This window comes from Armigeres subalbatus, chromosome 2 (assembly GCF_024139115.2).
Source record: "Armigeres subalbatus isolate Guangzhou_Male chromosome 2, GZ_Asu_2, whole genome shotgun sequence".
Taxonomy (NCBI): Eukaryota; Metazoa; Arthropoda; class Insecta; order Diptera; family Culicidae; genus Armigeres; species Armigeres subalbatus.
In genome coordinates, this window is record NC_085140.1 from 149,431,752 (window position 1) to 149,455,427 (window position 23,676).

Below are 23,676 nucleotides of genomic sequence, written 5' to 3' on the forward strand. Positions count from 1 at the left end.
GATAGTCCGGCCATACATTTGTCGGATCAGCGGGGGTATACAGTAGTTGTCTCTTTTACTCTCCCGCTGATTAGTGACGTCACTATTTGCGTTGCATAAGATGCACGGTTGAGTAAAAGAGACAACTAGTGGCACGCAGCACTGATCTGCGCCACCTTAGTAAAGTCTAGCTCATTGCCCATAATCAACTCAAAATTTGAGTTCAAAATATTTTCGGCGTAATAGAAATAGACCAAACTTGTAAGAGCATCATTATCGGCAGCGAGCATTTTAATCACCCGCGCAACGCTTTCATATGAGTTTTTTCACTCGTTTCCGTATCGGTAACTATTTTCGACTCTCAATTTGGTTGCTGTATTCCTTACCGGTGACGTTTGACAGTTGACAGTTCATCAAATAGCAGCGCTCTTATCGCGCTACCAAATTTGGTCAACTCAAGCTCTATCTGGTAAAAGGGCGAATGTCGCAAGAGAGAATTCTCTTCGTCGACTTCCCCTCTTTTAAATAAAAGTGACAAGCAGATGATTTCGTTGCAGTTTATCAGCTCAGAATGCAAGTTCGCATTGTTTTCTATCGTGCTGAGGTGATAAACCACAAAGAAATCCACTGCTTGTCACTTTTATTAAAAAGAGGGGAAGTCGACGAAAAGAATCCTCTCTTGCGACATTCGCCCTTATTCCAGATAGAGCTTGAACTGTCAGTCGCGCTACTGTTATAGCAGCGCGTTTAGTAGCGACTAGGGATCCTATATTAAGAGATGTGCGAATACTTTTCCAGACGATTTAGCAACGCTGTTACTTTCGTAAACAAACGCTGCCAGCACTTGCCGCACTGAAAAATGTTTAGGCTTGCACATGACTTTACATTCGAAGACACTTTTTGATTATTTTGTCTATGCTCTAGCATGGCCGCTTTCGCATATCTCTGAATGTAGGATCCCTAGTAGCGACCAGTAAAGCACAGACAAACAGACATAACACTCATGAAATTTTCATCGTTCACTGATCTACTGGGCAGATTGAAAAATCATTAGTTGGCCAATCGATCACTCGTGGCATGCACATCGGATTTGTTCGCGTTTGACGTTTGCTCACTACCACCATCTGGTTCGTGATTTGCCCAACTTAGTGAAAACAACATATGTCGTTAATGTTCTTACGACTATGAATTTGGTGAGTAAATGTTCAATGTGTTATGTCTGTTTGTTTGTGGATAAAGTGTCAAGTAATGATACTGCGCTGCCAAACGGCTTAAACTCACCACCGGTAATCTTGCTCTAATAACATAATAACATGACAAAACAGATGTCAAAACATCGGAAAAAGAAAGAGAAATCCGAGGGAAACAGCAAAAAGTACGTGGTAGACTTGTCAATTTTGACAGATTTTACTATGAAAATGGGTGTGAAGGTGAAAACGGCGATTTTAACGAACTTTTCTTCCGAAGTTTTATTGCTGATTTCTTTGAAGCATGGATTCTCAGCACAATTCGCAAATCACACTTTTTACTGCTGATAATAGTTGCCAGTAAAACTAGAGATTTTTTTCTTTTTCTGGACTTCATGCTCAAGTACTTTTTAATCAAATTTCACTACTAAAATATCTATATTCAACATGTATAATATAAACACGGTATTTAAAATAAAATGTTTCCTAAAAATATCTCGAAAATGAAAAAAAATATTCCCATGAATAAGTTTATAATTATGTTCAAATATATTCCAGTCATTCTGGCGACACTGCTATATATAATGACAGTTCACGTTCATGCACAAGAAAGATGGTGTAAACAAAAAGCAAGTAAACGAATAAGCCTGCATCTAACGGTAGGCAAGAAAATTTCGGTCTGTTTTTCATTGCCATTATTATCGAAATATAAATAAATTTGTGATCAACACCAAGCGGACAACTTATGAAAGTAATCACAGGTAAGCAATTATTAATTTTCTACTGATGTATTCGTTGCGTAACTAAAATATTTCATTTTTCACTTGTAGCACCATGAACGACAATGAAAAAGGATCGGAAGGCTCCGATGGGATTTTGTCCAACAGTCCCATTGACTACGACCAGAATTTCGATTCTGATCAGTTTTCCATTGAAGCGCTCGAAGATGGTTCTTTTTTCGAACCTCGTGAATCTTTGGATGTCGATGACTCTAGTACGAAGGAGAACAACCCTCGAAACCTAGATACCGGTGAATCAAACGGAGAATGCAGCAAGCTTCGGGGCAAACAAAACAATTTGTCATTATGTGGAACTTTTTTCAAGCGCAAATTTGTTGGAGAGACTTCTGGAACCAAGTTTGCATCGGAGATTATTTATGGTGATACCGTTGCGGATATTTTGCATGGAGTATGGCAAATTGTAAGACCTGTTATTAAGCAAGAAGTTATCTTCGAAGAGGACAACGGAATCCAAGTTCCTTGTTGGATGAATACCGAACCAACATTTGGTGACTTGGGAAAGTTTGTTTATCTGCAAAACCATGTAAATCGTAGGCGCGTCAATGTCGATAAAGTCGACAGCAAGCTACTGATCAGTTGGCGATCTAAGGAAATTCGTGTACATGTTCACATGTACTCAACTGCAGTATCGTGCAAGCAGCTGTGGGAATTAGTTGATAAGAAGTTGATTCGGTTCCAGAGCAGTGATCGAGCGGGAGCTCCCACCAATCAGTCTCTAACTGCATTAGCCAAGCAACTTCAAGACATCCATGGTGCTCACTTCAGCGGGCATGCAAGCTCCTGGAAAATTTGGGCGAACTATATACACTCTGTTCCTGCACACGAACGTGAGCGTCGGATGAATGAACTACCGCCGTATTCAATCATCAAATTTTTTCGATCGGTTCCTATCTCGGAGGCAGTGCAGTTGGAAAGCGCTCGCAGTGGGCTGTCGGTTGCTAAGACTATCAATGAAGCGTTCACAACAGACCTTTCAACGTTGGAGAATGAGGTAAACGAACTCCTAACCTTAGGTGGACGTATCAAGCACCGGATTCAAGCGCTACAAGTCAGATGCTCGACCAACACTGGTATTGTTACAGCCATGCAGGATTCCATTAAACCAGAGGAAGATGATATTAGCCGTTCTTTAGCTGAGAATGTCTCGGATATGGATGATGTTGACCATTTGTGATCGAGCTTAATGTATTGGATAAGATTTTATTTCAATAAAAAACGATTCGCAATTGATAATTATTTATTCTGAATAGGTAATTGATGGAAAACAAAATATCTGAAATTACTCTGTTTGTGGATTTGTGTTGGCATCTGCGTCATCCATGTTCAGGGAAATGGAACTTTTCCACATTCCACCTGACGGATCGAATGATCCACCAGAAGAATAACCACATTTTTTGTATAAACTCGTACAGTCATAGTGTCGCAAGCCCATGAATGTTTCCAATGCAAGGTGAGACATATTGGCGTTGGAATTTTCAGGGTAGATTTTTCTGATCCGGGATTTTGCCATACCAAAAATTAACTCCACAGGATTAAAAAACGGACAATAGGGAGGTAAAAATACAGGAATAATCCCAATCGATCGCAAATATAATATTATATTTGGATCACAGTGGATCCGTGCGCCATCCATGATCCAAACTGAGTTGAATCCGGGATAACGGTGAACTCTATCGTTATGGAGAGCAAATTCGCGGCAACATTCAAAAAATATTCTCCGCGTAAATGTTCCCGCAGTTTCAAAGCTGTCAAGAACTCCTTGGAGACCGAGGAAACATAAAAATGATGCTCTTGGACGCCTTACGAACTCACCTCTAAAAATTAATCTTTTCCTTTCACTCCATATCCCCGTTTCCTTAAAACACCCTTGTTGTCCAAGGATACTTCATCCAGAAATACAAGCATATAAATATCCCAATCAAAGGAATTCATTTCGGAACAAAATCGCAGTATCTCCTCTTCCTTTATCTGTATCGCCCTACGTTCCAACGCCTTCCAGGTCAGTCCTTCCGCATGAAGGATTCTGCAAACCGTTGCTGCGCTTATTCTTTTGCTAAACTGGCAGTGGAACAGGTCTCGACATTCATCCAGATATAGCACTGGGTTCTTCTGATAGAGTCCAAGAATCCATTGTCGCTGTTCAGCGGAAAATTTTCGGTTTATCTGCTGTCGCTTGGGGGCCACTAATCCGTTTTCTTCATAAGCAGAAATCCAATTGCTGATAGTCGTTTTGCTTTTTCGGTAAATAATTGCCAGCTGTGCTCTTTTGAGGCCGAGAAAATAATAGCCGTAAAGGCAATGAAACTTGGTATTTGCCGAAGCTCTCTTATGTTGAACATTTCGTAAAATAACGTTTCCGTTGGCCATTCCTAACTACTGTGTGCAGGAATCAGAACAAAAATCAAGCAAAGCTAATTGAATTTGAACCATAACAAAGGGCTGACGTTTCAACCTGTCAAGCGATCAACAAAATTTTGACAGATCACACTTGTGAATCACACTTGTGCAGGTTGCTGTTTCAAACTGTGTAGTCCAATTGAGTGTGAACTGCGCAATATTTGTCAAACTCAGGGGGAGAAGGTGGAGCACTGAATCCCTACCCCAACATGTGCGACATCTGGATTTGGTTCTAAACTGTAAACAACAGTGTTAATTCTCTACCACCTTTTTGTTATGGCGAGGCAATTTTTATGCACACTTTTGTTTTCGATATTTTATCAAAATTAAACACTCAATCATGCAGCAATATAACGATGCGGTATGCTTGAGATACCTGCTTGATTATAGGGACTCGAAAAAGAATTTATTTGCAGTAAATAACCGAATATAAAAATGTTCACATTAACGATTGCGCCCTAACACCGGTTCTAAGCTTCGATGCAGAGTACACGAGCTTTGTTCGCCAGTGACAGGCGTATGAGGCCCTTGGTCAAACTAATTGATGCGTTGTTTATAGCGCATCTTTAGGCGAATCCAGCGCACTACTTCCGAAGTTGAGAAAGTTGCCTGTATCTGTAGAAAATCCAACTTCGGTATGAAAAGCGGTATAAATTTATTCCGGATAGACAATACCATGGTACGAATACCACCAGTGTGTCATTAGTACACGTAAAAAAAATTAATGTTATTTATTATTAAGATTTCCAATACTTTTTTGCCAAAGCAGGTGCTCAATGATATGTACAGTGATCGTTCGCTAATTGGGGCACGACCTCACCCCAACTAGCGAATGCCATTCGCTAATTGGGGCGTTTTGACAAGCGTCAATGTTGTTTACTTTTTGCATTGAACAAAAGAAAATTTTACGCGCCAGAAAATATCGATGCCGCCAAACACGGAAACAAAACGTCAACGCGTTTCTGACATCACATTCTGACGTTAAGCTGCTTTTTAATTGGGTTTCGCCCCAATTAGCAAACCCCCAACTAAAAAGCGCCTTATTGTCTATGTGGGTCATCGCTGGAACGTCGCTGGACCGTCGCGTCGCTCAACCGGCGAGCGCTTTCCAGTTTGGTGCTGTGGCGACGCGTTGAATTTGCCTGCGTCGCTGGAGCACTTACTGGAAAGGGTCGCCAGCGACCAGCGACGTTTCAGTCGAGCGACATAGTTGAGACAAGTTCATACATGTTCTTGATTTTATTTGCATCGACAATAACCATAACTAGAAAAAAACCCAATTAGCGAACGTTCACTGTATAAGAAAAAAACTTTTACATTGCATTAGCCACATACATTCGAAAACCTATACTTTTCATTAAATTATGAATAGTATTAGCTTTTTAGTATAGGATCATTCATTAGGTGGCTTAATGAATTGTATTGTCGGCGTAGCACCAACTTAGAATTCGGAAGTCCGGACTTCCGAACCGAACTTTCTTCCGAAGTTTTATCTGTCAAACTAATGGATGCGTTGTTTAGCGCATCTTCAGGGGAATCCAGCGCACTACTTCCGAAGTTGGGAAAGTTGCCTGTATTTGGAGAAAAATCCAACTTTGGTATAAAAAGCGGTATAAATTTATTCCGGATACACAATTAGTATTTTTGAATGATTTTCCGCCATAACTTATGTTTTTTTTCTTTACGTGTATTAGGTTCTTTTTTTTAACCGTGTATGGACAAAAAAATCCGTCATGACGAGTGTAATTGCCTTAAAAGCGCATAATCATCATCTTTCCAGTAATGATCGATTGTGACAGTTCGGGAAAATGCACTCTGGCGAAACAGAGAACGCAATACAAAACTAGTGTTTACCTCTCTTTCTTGTATGCAGTGCAAATAAAAAAATCCTACGCCAACTAGTAGAAAGAAAATTTTTGTCGGGTCGAAAAGAATTCAATTTTGTTGTAAATAATTCGAATCCGGTCGTAAAACTATCGCAAAAATGTGGCCAAAGTGGCGTGGATGTGATTGATGCGTGAAAATTTTGGATTGGTGCTGTTTTTCGGGGGTAATTTGTGCAAAGAAAATCTGTTGATTGGGGCCTCTGCTGACGAGTGATTCTTTTTCTGCCTGCCGTGGAAGAAGAGAAAAAATCAAAATGGTTGTATCAAAGGACGGCAAGCGCCGGAGAAAAGTCGGATCCGCCGCGACTGTTGGTGCAAATAGTAGTTCTGGAAATGGCACTAGCAACAACAACAGTGTCACCGGAGGAAGCTCCTCCGGACATGGGTCACGTGGCACCGGCGCCGCAAGTTCTGCGGTGAATGCTTCCAGCAGTGCGGCAGCAGCAGCAGCGGCCAAAAGAGAAACTCCCGACAGCGATCTGTCACCGCCGGAGATTCCCAAAAGGTGGGTGGTATTTTTTGTGCTGCCGGGCATATGGTAGAAGTGTGTCCGGGAGGTCGGGTCGGGTCTCACTACCGGGAATCGTAATCGTTCTATTGATTTTTATTTTGTTTTTCGAAAAATAATCAGATCCGGGAACTATAATTGAAACAATTTATTCAAATTAATTTATTGCCAAGAATTGTGTTGAATTTGTGCAAATGTGAAGATCTTGTCATCTCATGGTTGATTTTGGGTTAATTCGGGGTTCATTTTTGCTTTTCAATTCGTTATGTCGCCGTTTTTTCTATACCTAATTAAACATTTTCAAGTTTTATCAATCAATTTGAATATAGATAACACTAATGTAAAATCATCCTTTTTATATGTCTAATGCAATGCTGTAAACAAGTCTACAAATTTTACCAATTTTTATCAATGGTGAGTGAAAAGTGTGTTCTCTCCTTTAGCGGAGCATGTTTCTTGTTTCTTCCAATATCTTGAAAAAAAAATGAATAAAAATAGTATGAATCAGAATAATTTTGTAATAAGTTAATTTATCTTTCATCCAAAATGGTGATAGGTATTCGGTCAAACATAAAATAAAATACTTCTTCAATGGCTCTACATTCCAACTGGAACTTGGCCTGCTTTTCAATTTAGTATTTTATTAGCATTTCCTCAGTTATTAATTGAAAGCTTTTCTATGCCCGCCATTGCATGAGTATGTATCTTGTTTGGCAAGTACAATGGATACACTATGCCCAGGGAGTCGAGAATATTTCCCACCCGAAAACATCCTAGACCGGACCGAGAATCGAACTCGCAATCTCCAGATTGGCAATCCTACGCCTTTACTCGCAAGGCTACTGGAGACCCTATTGGAAGTTAATAGTATTAGCGATTTTGTTTTAACGACAGCTATCAGATATCAGCTTCAAGTCAAGGAAAAGCATTTGGAATAAGTCAATTATTGCATTTTTGGACGCTGTTCCTTGAATGAAGCCGATTGCATTTATTGCAATTATCTTTTTAACTAATTCGTTTATTTCAGATACACCCAGTTTAGAGCAAAATTTTATCCACTTCCAGCCCGAGCAAAGCTTGAGAGCAAATCGATAACTAATTTTGTTCTTGTGAAATCGACTAATTTTGATAACTTAGGTTGATATCCTTTTGGTCGTTTTAACGGTTAAAAGATCAAAATCTACAGCAGAAAAATCTTACTGTGACATCAAATCGAAAACTATTCCTGCTATCGATGAGAGCAAATCGAAAACTGATTTTGATATTGGTTCCGATAACAAAATAAGTACACAGTTTGATGTCAGATCATACAATTTAGAAATCAACAGCAAAATGAGATCAAAATATGTAATCAATCATGATGATTCATATTTGAAAACAAATTATGATTTCAATTTGATATCTATATCAAAATATGTTCTCTATATGCTGTCTTTATGTTTTCAGACTTTGCTCGGGAGTTGTATCAGATTAAATGCAAAGATAATTTTCCTTAGGAATAGACTTTTTTTTTTTTCCAAAAACCAACTGTCGATGACTCGTAAGATAACTAAGTAGAATAATTTAGGGGAAAGTGGGGCAAGATCTTTGACACTTTGACAACTTCACTTTTTCTTGAAATTCTAATTTTAGGATGGTTTAGTTGAAATTCGATTTTTCTTAAAATTTTGTAGTTACCTAATTTAAAGTTTGAAGCCAAAATTACACGTTTTTCAGCTCAAATTTCCGAAACCTGTAAATACCTTCGAAACTTCCAAAAAAACCTATAAAATTATGACCAAACAGTTCCGCTGTTGAGATTTCGGTGAAATTTCTCAAAAAATTGCGAATTATTTTAAGTGTGTATGCGTAAAGATCGAACAGTAGGTGTGTTAGACGCTGTCTCATATCTCATAGTGACAGTTCAATAATTATGGAATAACCCTGCTTTGCAAGCAAGATTACTTTTTATAGATTTATGTTTTAATGGTTGCTGGGTGGCACCACCCTTTTTCAAGACCGGGTGTTTTCAAAACCTTCGAACTGGCACTTTTAAGTTTAATTCGGATTCTGATAAACCAGGGGCGTCTCGTGAACTTTTGGTACACCTGCTCTACCATACTACTAAAAAATATGCTTGAATATGCTTAGTGGTTTCAAATGAAAGATGTACATAAAATCTAATATTACAATCTTCTTGTACAACTCAACCAAGTACATATTAGGAAAAATGTTTTGAATTAAGATGCATTTAAAATTTTAAGATCTCGGAAGTCGTCCGAAATCTAACTTGGCAACAGTTGGCGATAGCTGGATATTGCTCAGGATGGAGATCTTTCAAATCGTCTTCTTCCACCATTCGGGATGCTCAGGACCCATATGCGCTAACATATTTTATTATTATGAAAGAAGTTTTATTAACCATTACTAGTATCATCATTAGATACGACCCCAAATTGTGACGAACAATAAGTACCATTTACCATTTAGAAGCTGAAACGATTTCCATTTATTTAATTTTGGCAAGTTTTATGAAAAATATAACTTTTTCTCAATGTTTAGCTGATGTCTACCTTGCACGCACCTAACTTTGTGCAGTTCCTAACTTTGCGCATTTCGCGGTTATTTCTGTTATAGAATGCGTTGAAATATATTATGCGCAATGTTAGGAACCATTTTATTATAGAAGTTTAGGCAGGGTGTCCTGGGAAAACCTGGAATTATTAGGAAATGTCTACCCACCTGGAAAAAACCTGGAATTATCAGGGAATTCATGACATAATCAGGGAAATTTCAATACCCGGTGATCATGAGTGAATTTTTTTTTTCAAAAGTTGAAAAAATCATTAAATTTTTTTGAATAAATATACCAATCAAATCTATTGAAATTGTAGTGAACGTTAATGGAATTCTTGGAGAATTTCCGAAGCTATTTTTGGTAAAACCTAGGAATTTATTCGGGAAATCAATTAGGGATTACTTTGTAAATTCTTTTGAGTATCCAGTATATTGCGCTCGCTAATGGCGGCCGAGTGTCGAGTGAGTTAGTACATATTTCAATCACAGTAGGGCTTGATTCATTGATAAACATTGACACTGGTCCGGTGTCAACAGTAGTGTTTGTTGAGCGCAATGCTTAACAGTTCCCTCTAAGGATTGTGCCACGTTTGGCCTAAAGTCGTTTGGCCTAATGCCGTTTGGCATAAGGTCGTTTGGCCTAAAGTCATTTGGCCTAATGGTCGTTTGGCCTAATGGCCGATTGGCCTAATGGTCGTTTGGCCTAATGGTTGTTTGGCCTAATGGTCGTTAGGCCTAATAGGTACATATAGGTGTAAACGATTGAAATATATTGTTATATGATATTTTTTTCGTAGGTGCAAAATAAAGCCATGTGCATGTGATCAAAAAGCGAAATGCAAATTAACGTTAAAATATTGCAAATCACTTTTATAATTAAAAAACAATGAATCAGATATGTTTTGGCAATGTCGACATATGAAAACAGTATAACTTGAAAGAACTGATCATGCTTCAAAGAAGGCATCAACATTTTTGGAAAATGCTTGTCATATGCAATACCAAAGCAACTAGCAGTAAAACTCGAAAGAACAGCTCATGCTTTAAAGAAGGTGTCAACCATATTGTAAAGATTGTATGTTTCCTATACAATGTCAAAAATGTAAAACTCAAAATACAGACCCCATTCGATTTTGGCATCACGTTCGGAACATTTATGTTGCCAAAATCGAATGGTTTTTGTTTTCTTATGATACTAACATTTCTCCACTTTTTGTGACACACTGTGACCCTTTTTCACGCGGATTTTGAAATCTAAACGTTTACACTAAAATTTTTTACGCATTTTTCCTTTGAAAAAAAAATTCGTCGGTTTTGGGGCCTAACCAATTTTTTTAACGAAAATTTCTATATTTAGGATGTGAACCATTCCACCGATTTTAACTTTTAGTTAAAATTTGGCAGTTCGATGGTTATTTTCTCATCGAGGTTTAAATTTTACCCCGAATGCGACCCATTTGAGTTTTGACAAATTGATAGTTATTTGGAGCAAAATGGATTTGGCGCCAATTTTCTCACGTTATTTTTAACCACGAAGAAATAATCATCGAACTGTCAAATTTTAACTAAAGTTTAAACGAATCGGTAGAATGGTTCACAGCCTTAGGCGTTTATCTTGAATAACGAGTTATTTGTTTTACGTCGTTTTAGGGGTCTAACCAATTTTTTTACGTGGATAAACCCGTAATGCTGGGTAGACACCTTTGCGTGGTGTGTTACGGGGTAAGATCTACCACGGTTACATTGCCAGCTACAGGCAAATCCTGACCCAACGATTACCTTCCTCATTATCCAACTCCGTGGTACTTATGAGGGTGTCGCTAAGTCGGTGGCCTCTCGTTAAGTAAGTACTACATCAACACTGCCTTCCTCTCCCTAGTTACGGTGAAGATGGGCGTGGCCAGGAGTAGTAATCCTCATGCTTTTGTTATTTTTGTTTAAGACTGGCATCAAGGACCACTCTCCTTCTTGATTTCTGATAACATTCTAGATAAGGATCTCAAAAGTAAAACATGAGTATCACTAGTGTCCAATCTACGAATTACACCGTAACAATGCTAATGCTAATGTTAATGCTAACCAAATTTTTTACGAGGATAACGATATTCACGTCATAAGCAATGTCAAAAATGAAAAAAATAAAAATTGTGTTGCCAACATCGAATGGGTCTATAGTACCTCTCTGTATAAATAAAAATGCTGTGTATAAATAAAAATCCACTAAATATATATTCATGTTGATTTTATTTTAAAAAAACATCGGCTTTCTATTAATTAGTTTGTGGTTTTGGACTCAATTTTATGGAAATCGCTTTAAGATAGTCTTCTTCCGTATATTTACAGAAATTTATGACAATTTTCTGCAAAGCTTCATCGTTGAGAATGCTGGCGGATTTCCTCTGCTTACTAGTGGTTCCAGCAATATACGCCAGAATTTGTCCATTAGTGCAGTTTTCTTCTATACGAAATTCGTCCATCATCGTAAACATACCAACAGAGCTCCCTACCACTTTATTCCAACGGGAGTGCCATCCTTCAATTTGGTTGGTAGTTCTTGGAACATTCTCGAAAGTATTCGAATAGATAGACCAAAGCGTAGGTGGGTAGATCGGTGCTAATCTCGCAACTCGTCAATTTTTTACCACTTTTCTGACCCGTCCAAGTACATAAAATGTTTCAACGTAATTGAAAAATTCAGTGAGCTGCGATGGCGCTGATTTTTTAAGTTTACAAAAAGCATCTGGAATTCTTTCCGCTGGCAAGAATGCTAGAGCTTGAACACTCTTGAAAGCTTCCCGAATCTTTACATCGCTTGCTGAATATGTTTAAATAAATTTTTTGAGAAATGAAAGAAACATCCAGAGTGCTTCGAGTCGGGAAACTCAGCTTGACATGAGTTGATAATAGCCTTCTCGAAGTCTGATAAGATAATGGGTGGATCCAGATCAAGTCCCAATTGTTCGGCTTTTTCAGCAATTAATGTCAATAGTTTTCTATATCTCGGGTACTTATTCAAAAGGACGTATGTGATTTTGTAAACAAAGATTCAAACGTCGATTTGTCCGATCTGATGGCACTCCCACGCAAACCAACACCACTAACAGGTAGCCGAAGCCTCCCCCTATCTGTCTGTGGTGATGGTTTGCGTGGGAGGGCAATCAGATCAGACAAATCGACGTCTGAATATTTGTTTACAAAATCACATACGTCCTTTTGAATAAGTACCCGAGATATAATGTTTCACTCTTGGAGGTCATCAATGCATAGATGGCTGGGAATACGTGTTGGTGACAGGGCGCGCAACTACCATGAATGGTTAGTAGCTGTCGGAATAACCCTGGTACAGTATCGAACGTAGCGTCAATAACCCGTAGCGTCAATCGCTTCAAGTTCTCGTTACTACCGAAAACCAAAATACGATCCTCGCCTTCTACACAATCAGCAATGATGAAGTTATCGCCGCGGATGGTGGTTTCATAACGGTCTGGTATAATCAGGTCTTTTAAATTCTGTGGCTCTTTTTCAGCGCCTCGCAGCCCATGACGAATTCAACTGCATTGACAACTGCCGTTTTTGCAATTCTGAGGTCAATCGAGCAATCAGAACCAATTTCCAGATCGAATGAGTGACGGAGGTGTATTTTCCTATAAATTTTGGCTGAAATCCCCATACAAACTTCAAATCAAATGCGCCAGCTTATGCAACAAGCGATTGAGCTGAAATTTTCAGAGATTGATTTTCTCACCCAAAGACACAATTCTGGGGGGTGCTCGTGGAATTCGACAACATTTTTTTCTCCCCATAGTAATCTGGGCCAGTCTAGTGAGTATTAATTCATATTTCGTAAACTAATAGATTACTGTAAAACTAAACAATTAAATGATGATTTCAACAATTACTCAAATAGTTCTGACCCAGACGATAAACTGAGGGGCAATTCTAATGCCAAATGTCAACATAATCAAGGTTAATTATGTTTTCTTCAAACGCAGTGGCCATTCTCAGTACCAATCAAATGAATGAGTATGTGAAGAAGAAAACTGAGTAAGTCATTCTATATTTTGAATAGTCATGCGACGTTTGTCTATATTCGGTCCGAAGCTACTTCGTGAAGGTGATTATTTTATGCTCTGTTACGCATAAAGGATGTTAAGCATAAAATGCCCCAAACACAGCCCATGACTTAAAGAAAGGTATATGCCTAACGTCGTGGACCCAGCAATCTCATATTTTTGCATCAACACATTTCCTGAAGGAGTTTTCGTAAGAAGTTCTGAAGAAATTCCCAAACATATTTGCCGAACATTTCCTTAAGAAGTTTTCTTAAGTTTCATTTAAAAATAACAGCTAAAATAATATTCAAAGAAATTTCCGAAAGAATTCGTAATCACATTTCCAAAGAAATTCAAAAAAAAATAGGAGCATATCTGAAGAAATCTGCAAAGTATTTTATAAAGCTATTTCCGAGGGATTTCCACTAGACATGTTCGAATAAACACCTAAACGAATTGAAAAAAAAATCGTAGTGGAATCGCCTAATGCTTCTCTAAAGGTATTTCCGGAACAATTCCTTGAGATGTTTTCTAAAATTTTAGCAATAAATTTTCAAATTAAATCCTGGAGAAAGTTTTGAAGCAATTCTTAAAATCCGGATTTTCTATGGAGAAATTTTCATAGGAATACCTGGAGGAATTTCCTATGTAATTCCTGAAGGAATTTTGATTGAATGGCTGAAGCAATTTCTGGGTGAACTTGCAAAGGAATTCCTGGAGGATTTTTTTAAAGTAATTTACAACATTGTTTATGTGAGGCAACCAAAAAATTCTTTAAAACTATATTTTTTGCGATATTTTCTTTTTGAATTGATTGCTGCTATAATATTTTGTTGCTATAGTGCCGTATATAGTACGTTTGTTTTTACCTAGAAATTATTGTAAAACGCCTGGAAAAATCAGGGAATTTTGTTTTTACAGTAGACACCCTGTTAGGCCACCTTCAGAATCTAAAAAAAATGGGGCATCAGAAACCGTGTAAAATCTGGGGTATTCTTAAATACAAAGATCTAAAAATCTTTATAATCAAGAAAATCTTTGAAACAATGCGTCAACCAACGTCGGTCGTTCAATTGGAAACTTACATAAAACAATGGTCAACGGACAACACTCAGTAGATCAATAAGGAATGTTTTTAGTTAGTTTTAGAGTTAGTTCTGAAAATGTATTGCGAGAGATCGGCTGGTACCTGGTGTTGGGAATTTGGTTTCATCAGTACCCGCTAAGCTGCGGTGGACGACGGAGGTCCTTTGTAGCTTAGTAGGGAAAGCACCTGTCATGCGAACTGGGGTCGTGGGATCAAACCCCACCGAAGGGGCGGTTACCCTCCAATACTTTTCCGAACTAAATCTATCACATGTTGTACATATGCATAATCAAGTTTCAGACATAGTAATTAATTTCCACTCCGGGTGGCTTAATACCCGGCATATAGGCAATTAACTTTGAATGTACTGAAGGAATGTTTTGTTTATCAAAGACTTTCCACGGCTAAAGCGAAAACCGAACTCTGAACTCAGAATACACACAATATAACTAAAAATATGCTCAGAAGATAGGTGCCGTACAGCCACGAGGTCTAGATTATAAATCATTTCTTATTTCAAATAAAAACAAAGATTTTGGGGAATTTGTTTCTATGAAATCGAGCTATTAACATCATACTGAATGTCGTAGCTTGATAGAAGGAAAATCTCATTGACGATTTGATGCGCTTTCAAAATATATAACGCATATGGTGTCCCGGAATGGCCCAAAAAAATCTAGTCACTTTACCTTTCGGGAAAGCAAAGCTTGATACTCCGACCGAGCCTAAACCGAAGGTACGTCGCGTCGTTGATAGAGATGGGCGGAGCGCTCAGGAGCTGTTCCAAAGATTCGCTTCCCTACATTGAGCTGATGAGCCATGGATCTTTTTAAAGAAGCCCAGCTCAGCAGCTCACTTTAAATTGATTAAATCATTGTCAAACACGCGCCTAGAGAAGCTCCCTCGAGTACGCGCGCTGTTGTATTTTGTACAGCACAAACGAAAATACCACGCTCGCGGTACACGACACAAGCGAGCTTGTATGAGCATTTTAGTCCAGTACCGCGCACGTGCTGATCGTCTATTATTTGCACCTCAAGCACCATCAAGCCAAGCGACAGCACCATCTAGCCAAGCAACAGAAATCATTTCTGCTGCAGAGAGGAATAAGAAACACACAAGCAAAAATAATCTAGCTTGCCGCCTATTTCTTAACCCATACCCACATACTCGGCGCTACGAACGGACACACAAAAGATACCTAGTCGTGCGGTAGCGAACGAACCGTACCAAGCAAAAGATCCGAAGATCCGAACAACTCTCAGTTCCGCTCATGTCGTCGTCCAGCTCGAAATTGCTGTGACATGGAAGCGAGAGCTGCGCCACCAGCTCAGATCCGTGCGACACGGATCTCGATCCGGATCAGTCGCGACCGATGCTAGCGAGCGAACCGTGTGGTTCAAACGAACCGAACTGGGAGCTGTGTCTTGCACGGAGCGGATCTTTTACTTGCGACGGGTTTTCCTGCCAGCATACTGCTACATGTGCACTCGGTTTGTTTGTAGCACCGTGCTCTGTATTTTATTTACTCTCTTGTTTTTATTTCTCTCGCATTTCGGGAACCAATATAGATGAATGGGCTCGCTTGTATGAAAATGTCAACTACGCATGGTTAGAAGGGTTAGAAGCGCGCGCAAACAAGGCATTGATTTACTGCACCCAGTATGAAGAGAAAACTTATGACACGTGATATGGTTCATATACATATCAGAGACTAGGGACTGAATTATTCAAATTAATGATTTGAGAAACGTTATCAACGTTATCAATTAGAATTATGAATAGAAAATAATGTTGAGTTAGTTTTTGTATAGAAATAAATGTGATGGTTCTAAATGAATTCTTAGACTTCAAAACTAGACGGTTAGAAAAAGCGTAATAAATGTTATTAGTTTAAAATTGTCGGTTTTTCAATAGAAATTATTACCTCACTGTTGCTTAACATTTTAAAGATTTCAAAGTGAGGTAAATAGATGAATGATGAATGAAAGAATTTTTTTTTTAATTTTTGAACAATAATTAAAATGATAATATTAACAATTATGTTTTAAATATATGTAGCATTAAAGAACTGAAGAGCTGATCCAAGGAGCTGACTCTTTTCAATGAGCTGAACGGATCAGATCCGCTCACTGCAATGAGCTGTTTTGCCCATCTCTAGTCGTTGATTGTTCTCACCGCACATCGAACGGGTTGGACTCCTTCGCAACATTTCAGCACTTGCACCTAAACGTGCTTGCTTCGCATATGCGAAAGCGGATGGTGTTGAGGAAACGGAGAAAGCTGACAACGCTCACGCGCCGGTTCCCCGCTCGCGGAGATCGATTGAGCGCATTTACCAAGGAGGAAATTATTTCAAAACATTTGTTATGGCGCAAAGCTTTAAATTTGACTTCTGGCAGCGCTGCTGTTGGTTCTTCATTATGAATCGTACGAATGGCCAAAGCTTTCGACCTATGTGATATGGTGTCGGAGAAACGCATATTCAGCTGCAATTTGACTGTAGGCCAAGTAAGTGTTTTACAATGATATGGAAATGCTAATATCATCTTCCAAACTTAGCTAGCCAGTGGAGATATATCAGCTTCCACACTGATATTCTTCCCTCCCCTTTCATATGGGAGCTTGGCAGAAGGAAGGTCGTGCGATATGTGCCATCACAAATATTGCCTTCCGCTCGCTTTCAAATCGACTTCTATAAAAACATTCTTCATGTATCCTAACGGAACTATCAAATTCTATACTTTCGCCTTTAATTCTATCATGAACATGTACGTCTAAGTTTGGAAAATGATATTAGCATTTCCATATCATTGTAAAACGTTTAATTTCACGTAGAAGTAATACACAAAATTCTCAAGAAACACGCAAGTTCTACCAGAAGCTCAATGCATCCCGCAAAGGCTTCGTGCCGCGAGCCGAAATGTGCCGGGATAAGGATGGGAGCATCTTGACGGACGAACGTGTGGTGATCGAAAGGTGGAAGCAGCACTACGAGGAACATCTGAATGGCGCTGAGAGTACAGGCAGTGAAAGTCAAGGCAGCGGAGGAGGTGACTACGTCAGTTCAGCGGACGATGGAAGCCAACCAGCCCCCACCTTGAGGGAAGTTAAGGATGCCATTCAACAGCTAAAGACCAACAAAGCCGCTGGTAAGGATGGTATCGGAGCTGAGCTCATCAAGATGGGCCCGGAAAAGCTGGCCACTTGCCTGCACAAACTGATAGTCAGAATCTGGGAAACCGAACAGCTACCGGAGGAGTGGAAGGAAGGGGTTATATGCCCCATCTACAAGAAAGGCGACAAACTGGAGTATGAGAACTTTCGAGCGATCACCATCCTTAATGCCGCCTACAAAGTGATATCCCAGATCATCTTCCGTCGTCTGTCACCATTAGTGAACGAGTTCGTGGGAAGTTATCAAGCCGGCTTCGTTGACGGCCGCTCGACAACGGACCTCATCTTTACTGTACGGCAAATCCTTCAAAAATACCGTGAATACCAGGTCCCAATGCACCATTCAAGGCAGCATACGAAAGTATAAACCGCGTAGAGCTATGGAAAATTATGGACGAGAACATCTCACCAGACTGATCAAAGCAACGGTGGATGGTGTGCAAAACTGTGTGAAGATTTCGGGCAAACACTCCAGTTCGTTCGAATCGCGCCGGGGACTAAGACAAGGTGATGGACTTTCGTGCCTGTTGTTCAACATTGCGCTAGAAGGTGTCATGCGGAGAGCCGGGTGTAACAGCCGGGGTACGATTTTCAACAGATCCAGTCAATTTATTTGCTTCGCGGATGACATGGACATTGTCGGCCGAACATTTGCAAAGGTGGCAGAACTGTACACCCGCCTGAAACGTGAAGCAACAAAAGTTGGACTGGTGGTGAATGCGTCAAAGACAAAGTACATGCTTGTGGGCGGAACCGAGCGCGACAGGGCCCGCCTGGGAAGCAGTGTTACGATAGACGGGGATACCTTCGAGGTGGTCGAGGAATTCGTCTACCTCGGATCCTTGCTAACGGCTGACAACAACGTTAGGCGCATCATCTGTGGAAGTCGGGCCTACTACGGGCTCCAGAAGAAACTGCGGTCGAAAAGATTCGCCACCGCACCAAATGTGTCATGTACAAGACGTTAATAAGACCGGTTGTCCTCTACGGACATGAAACATGGACAATGCTCGAGGAGGACTTGCAAGCACTCGGAGTATTCGAGAGACGGGTGCTTAGGACCATCTTTGGCGGTGTGCAAGAAGACGGTGTGTGGCGGCGAAGAATGAACCATGAGCTCGCCCAACTCTACGGCGAACCCAGTATCCAGAAGCGTTGCGTTGCGTTGCGTTGTAACGGAGTATTTCGTAGATTGCATACTGATAGTTGTCATGTATATTCTTTACCTTTCTTACCCCAATTGCTTATGGATTTCCATTTGGGATTCAATGGAAATCCAATTGGGGGTCCAAAATGATAAAACATGAAAGCTATCATTGCCGGCCACGCCCATCTTCTCCGTTACTAGGAAAGGGAAGGAAATGATGATATGACATCTACTTAACGAGAGGCCAGCGACTCACCGACGCCCTCATAGATGTCAAGGAATTGGATGGTGGGTAGGGTATGTGGTTTAGGAGTATCATTATAAGCAAATGATAGAAAATTTGTGGAAATACGTTGGGAGTGACTTTGCTAAGAAATTTATGTCACTCCATTATCCTTGCCGATGATTTTCCTCGGATGGGGCGAAGGTATTAGCCTTGCCCTAGCTAATAGCCTAGGTTTAAGCGCCTTTGCTCGCTCTCTGAAACGAAAAAAGAGCAAAAAGAAATTAAATTCCCCTTCCCCCCTGATATGATAATGATTTTGATCAACAAATGAATTCTAAGTGGATGAATAAATGATCAAACAGCTGCAAACAAGCCTCTATTGTCGTAGCAGAAGCAAACCCGCCTCAATACGACAGGCAGAAGCACATGTTTGTGATTCAAACGCGATCGACTGTTGTTCAATTTCGATACACATAGTTGGGTAGAGAGAAATGTGAAATATTGCTAAAGTAGGATTCGATGGATACGGGGAATTGACTCATATGCCACCGTTATTAGCTGGTTATGGGACAGTTTTCTCGCAAGGGCAGCTGTTGTATAATTGGTAATACGTCCGTGTTCTTAATGGAATAGTGCGGGTCATGTCATGTAACTTATATATGTGGCATTTAACACAATATTTTAAGGGATTCGGTGTCCACGACGTTCATCACATATTACACTTTTTCATTTACGTTAGAAATTTGTTCAATATTATTAAAAATAAACGATGTTCAAGAGCAAACATTAAATATAGTCAATTGCTCCATAAATCAGTTGATAGCCAAGCCTTTTGGTGTTTAATTTAAATAAAGTATGATAACCGCATAGCTTAGTAAAGAGTGCTTACTTTACGCTATTAAGAGTGGTACCAAATCAACTGAGGTAAGACGCGCGGCTACAAAGCAAGACCATGCTGAGGGTGGCTGGGTTCGATTCCCGGTGCCGGTCTAGGCAATTTTCGGATTGGAAATTGTCTCGACTTCCCTGGGCATAAAAGTATCATCGTGTTAGCCTCATGATATACAAATGCAAAAATGGTAACCTGGCTTAGAAACCTCGCAGTTAATAACTGTGGAAGTGCTTAATGAACACTAAGCTGCGAGGCGGCTCTGTCCCAGTGTGGGGATGTAATGCCAATAAGAAGAAGAAGACCAAATCAACTGGAGCATGAACTTTGAACTAATTTTGATTGAGTAAAGTAAAATTAGAGCTTACCTTCCTGTTTCACCTCCCATTAATTGACTTACTGCCCATGTCCCTAAGACTGCATTCCTGGGCAACATCTAGCTTGAATGTGAGCTTGTTAACAGAAAGCTACGCTTCTTCTTGGACCTGGTATGCTTGGTGACGGCTATAGCAACCTCATAAAAAGTACTGTGCTAACTTTCCCTGTAGCAACATACGGACAGCTGTTTGGATATCGCTGTTGGTATTAGTTGAGCGTTTGTAGTACTGCGATAGACCGGAAGCCTCAGCCGCAGTTCGTTAGAAGACATCGATGAAAGATTTGTTCAAAATATTCATGGCTGGTCTCGGTATCCGTATGGACCTGCTTCCGCACTATTCTGATGTAGTTCTTGTAGCTTTCCAACGCTCTGCACAGACGAGATTCTCCAGAATTCTTCGTGGCTCCTCCAGTGGGTTTTAGTAGCATTTACAAACGATTTTTTTTCGGATATTAATTGAAAGTTGATCTGTTCACACTTGAATTAAGGAACTCAATTCAATCCGTTCAGTGATTGAGCCCGCAAACTAAACTTTTGAACACACTTGAAAACACTTGAACAGAAATTAAATTTTTGAAAGATTGGGAGAAATAAACGTGACAGGAAAAATTGCTACGGCGAACCCAGTATCCAGAAGGTAGCTAAAGCCGGAAGGGTACGATGGGCAGGACATGTTGCAAGAATGCCGGACAGCAACCCTGCAAAGATGGTGTTCGCTTCCGATCCGGCAGGTACGAGACGGCGTAGAGCGCAACGAGCAACATGGGCAGACCAGGTGCAGAACGACTTGGCGAGCGTGGGGCGTATCCGAGGATGGAGAGATGCGGCCTCGAACCGTGCATTGTGGCGTCAAATTGTTGATTCAGTGTTATCCGTTTAGATGTTAACTAAATAAATGAAATGAAATAATACACAAAATCATTAATTAAGTAAGTGTTGTTGAATTGAACTGTCTACGCAATATTTGTTTCGTTAGATGTTAAAACATCATTGAAAATTATACTGAGAAATTTTTTGCCTTTGTTATAAACTTATTTCTCAAAGGACCTTATCTTGCCCTGACAACTCCACCCCCCCCCTGCGTCGAACACCAAGCACTGCTAAATTGGAAGTTGGCCGCTCGTAGATTCCAGTTTGCGTCTGCACTGTAACTGATCTCACCTGATCGTCTCTCCTTTTTTTTACCTGATACGAAACGTCCCAGTGGCCAACAGTTTCTTGGTAATCCAGGGTCCACTACCACCACAATGGCATTCATCTCAATTGGCTTCACTTTACCAAACCATTTTGTACGCTTAGTAAGTTCAGGCAAAGAGTAACGTTCCCATCTACCCCAGAAAATGTTTGCTTTTGCTTGTGAAGCCCGCCATGCCAATCCACTAGATGACCTCAGCAGAAAATGGACAGGAGCATCAGGGTCTTTGGTAGACACAAATGTCAAAGGACGCGTGTTGACCGTATTTTCGATTTCCGCCAAAGTGTTACGTAGTGATTCGTCCGTCGGATTACGCTGAGGCCTCATTCTCTGCAGGTTAACTTTTACGGAACGTACAAGCCGCTCCCAACTCCCACCCATATGAGGGGAAGCAGGAGGAAGGAATTTTCTTGGTTCATCTCTTTTAACGCCGCTTCAAGTTCTTTGTTTGTTGCTATAAGGTTTGTGCCTCGATCGCTGAAAATGTTTATTGGCACACCTCTCCGTGCCATAAAATTTCTCAGAACCATGATACACGAGTCAGCGGTCAAAAAGTGCGCTATTTCGAAATGAATCGCTGGTATAGTTAAGGTTATAAGCACACCCCATCTTTTCTCGAGCCTTCATCCGACTAGAAATTGGGACGAAATAATCGACTCCAATGAATGAACGAACGGTGAACGGTCTGGTGAATGTCCCAAGTCTTGCAGCTGGTAAATCACCCATCAGGAAGGGGCTGGTTCTTGCACCGTTGACAGTTCGTTCTAACACTTTTGTAAACAGTTCATTCACCACCGTTTCGTAATTGCAGTGGTGGTATCTGACATGATAGTCTTGTAATTCGATGATCCTTTGGGAGAATTATCGGGTTTTTAGAATCCATCGTAGCATATTCACAGTTTCCTGTCCTTCCCTGCATCCGTAGAACTCCTTGTACATCCAGAATAGGAGAGAGGTTAAAAATAGGGCTAGATTTGGGTAATTGTCTATTTCAAGAGCTATCAAGTATCTGTATCTCGTTAGGGTATGACGCAAGATGTGCTTGACGATAGTACCTGTGTGGTTCACGGTTTATGGAGAACCGCTAAACGTAACTCACGCGAGACAGGTTGTTTTCACACTCTAACTGAATATGTTGTCGCCTTGGGGTAGATCGTTGGACGGGTTCGAAATCGTGTACGCTGGAATGCGCAAATCTAATGCTTCTCGGTGGTACTTGGCTGTGGTCGTTACCACTTTGTTGTGTTACTATCGACGGTCTGCGAATGTTTCGGCGCATCGTGAGGTCCGCAAGGTTTGATGGCACGGCTGGCGCTGGTCGTAGAGTAACGATGTGATGATTCTCAGGTTCGGGAACCCTGGGTGCTATTTGAGTCCTCGATGCATCATGTTGCAGCCATGAATTAACCTTTTCATTCGGTGAATTTTCTTCAATACTAAACTCGGATGTGGGTGGTTTTCACTGGTTACTTGGGTATGATCGAATATCAGCCCAAGCCCAAGTCATGGTGTTAGGTTGGACGCTAAACAGCCCCGACACGACGGCCCTCCGACGAGACAGGAGGTTTGCGCAGGCCCAATAAGCCAACTATAAAAGCAATCATTACGAACGACATAGAAGATAATACGACTCGATGCAATCAGCAAGGACGGGAATACGGCAAGGAATAAAGGATCACGATTAGAAGCTTGGAACATGGAACTGCAAGTCACTAGGTTTCACAGGTGCGACTGACAGGATAATCTACGATGATTTACATCCCAGCAACTTCCACGTCGTAGCGCTGCAGGAAAGTTGCCGGACAGCAGGGTAGAAATATTTCACAGTCAATGCAGTGAAAAACATGGATCTCAGTATAATCTGCAGTCGGCTTCATCGCCGCCGTGGTGAGTGCGACTGGGTGCAGCCGAAAAATAATTTCCAGCACCGACAATTCAATTTCGCATTCAGCCACTCACAAGTCACTCTGACAGGCTGCTCAGCTCGCGCCTTACCGTATGACTGTGAGTGGCCCATTTAAACGCGTGGTGAATTGTTTCAATTTGCTGGGTGAATGTGTACATTTTGCTGTGGTAAATTTCATCTTCGCGGCGCAGTGGGTGATGTGAGTTCTGTTGTTTACTTTTCTGCCTCTCCGAGAATGTGAGGTTGATTTCAAAGCAGGAAGAGAATAAAAACATGATATAAAAAACATCACCTTCATCCAGTGC

At 40.5% G+C, this 23,676-nt stretch overlaps 2 protein-coding genes across 2 annotated transcripts in view; both read left to right on the forward strand.

Moving 5' to 3' along the window:
- Positions 1-1,789: 1,789 nt before the first annotated feature.
- LOC134215260 (uncharacterized) lies at positions 1,790-3,164 on the forward strand. The gene is made up of 2 exons (XM_062694483.1): positions 1,790-1,927; positions 1,997-3,164. Exon 2 carries the CDS (start codon positions 2,001-2,003, stop codon positions 3,138-3,140), a length of 1,140 nt encoding a protein of 379 aa, XP_062550467.1. The 5' UTR covers positions 1,790-1,927; positions 1,997-2,000; the 3' UTR covers positions 3,141-3,164.
- A 3,069-nt stretch (positions 3,165-6,233) lies between these two features.
- The window catches only part of LOC134210996 (protein Jumonji), a 39,319-nt gene continuing 21,876 nt past the window's right edge, over positions 6,234-23,676 (forward strand). The window contains exon 1 of the mRNA XM_062687499.1: positions 6,234-6,754. Within this exon, the coding sequence (XP_062543483.1) occupies positions 6,504-6,754 (251 nt within the window). The 5' untranslated portion in view covers positions 6,234-6,503. The remainder of the gene's footprint in view (positions 6,755-23,676) is intronic.

Coding starts and splice junctions, on each gene's coding strand:
- LOC134215260 (XM_062694483.1), top strand. CDS start 2,001: ATGAACGACAATGAAAAAGGATCGGAAGGCTCCGATGGGATTTTGTCC.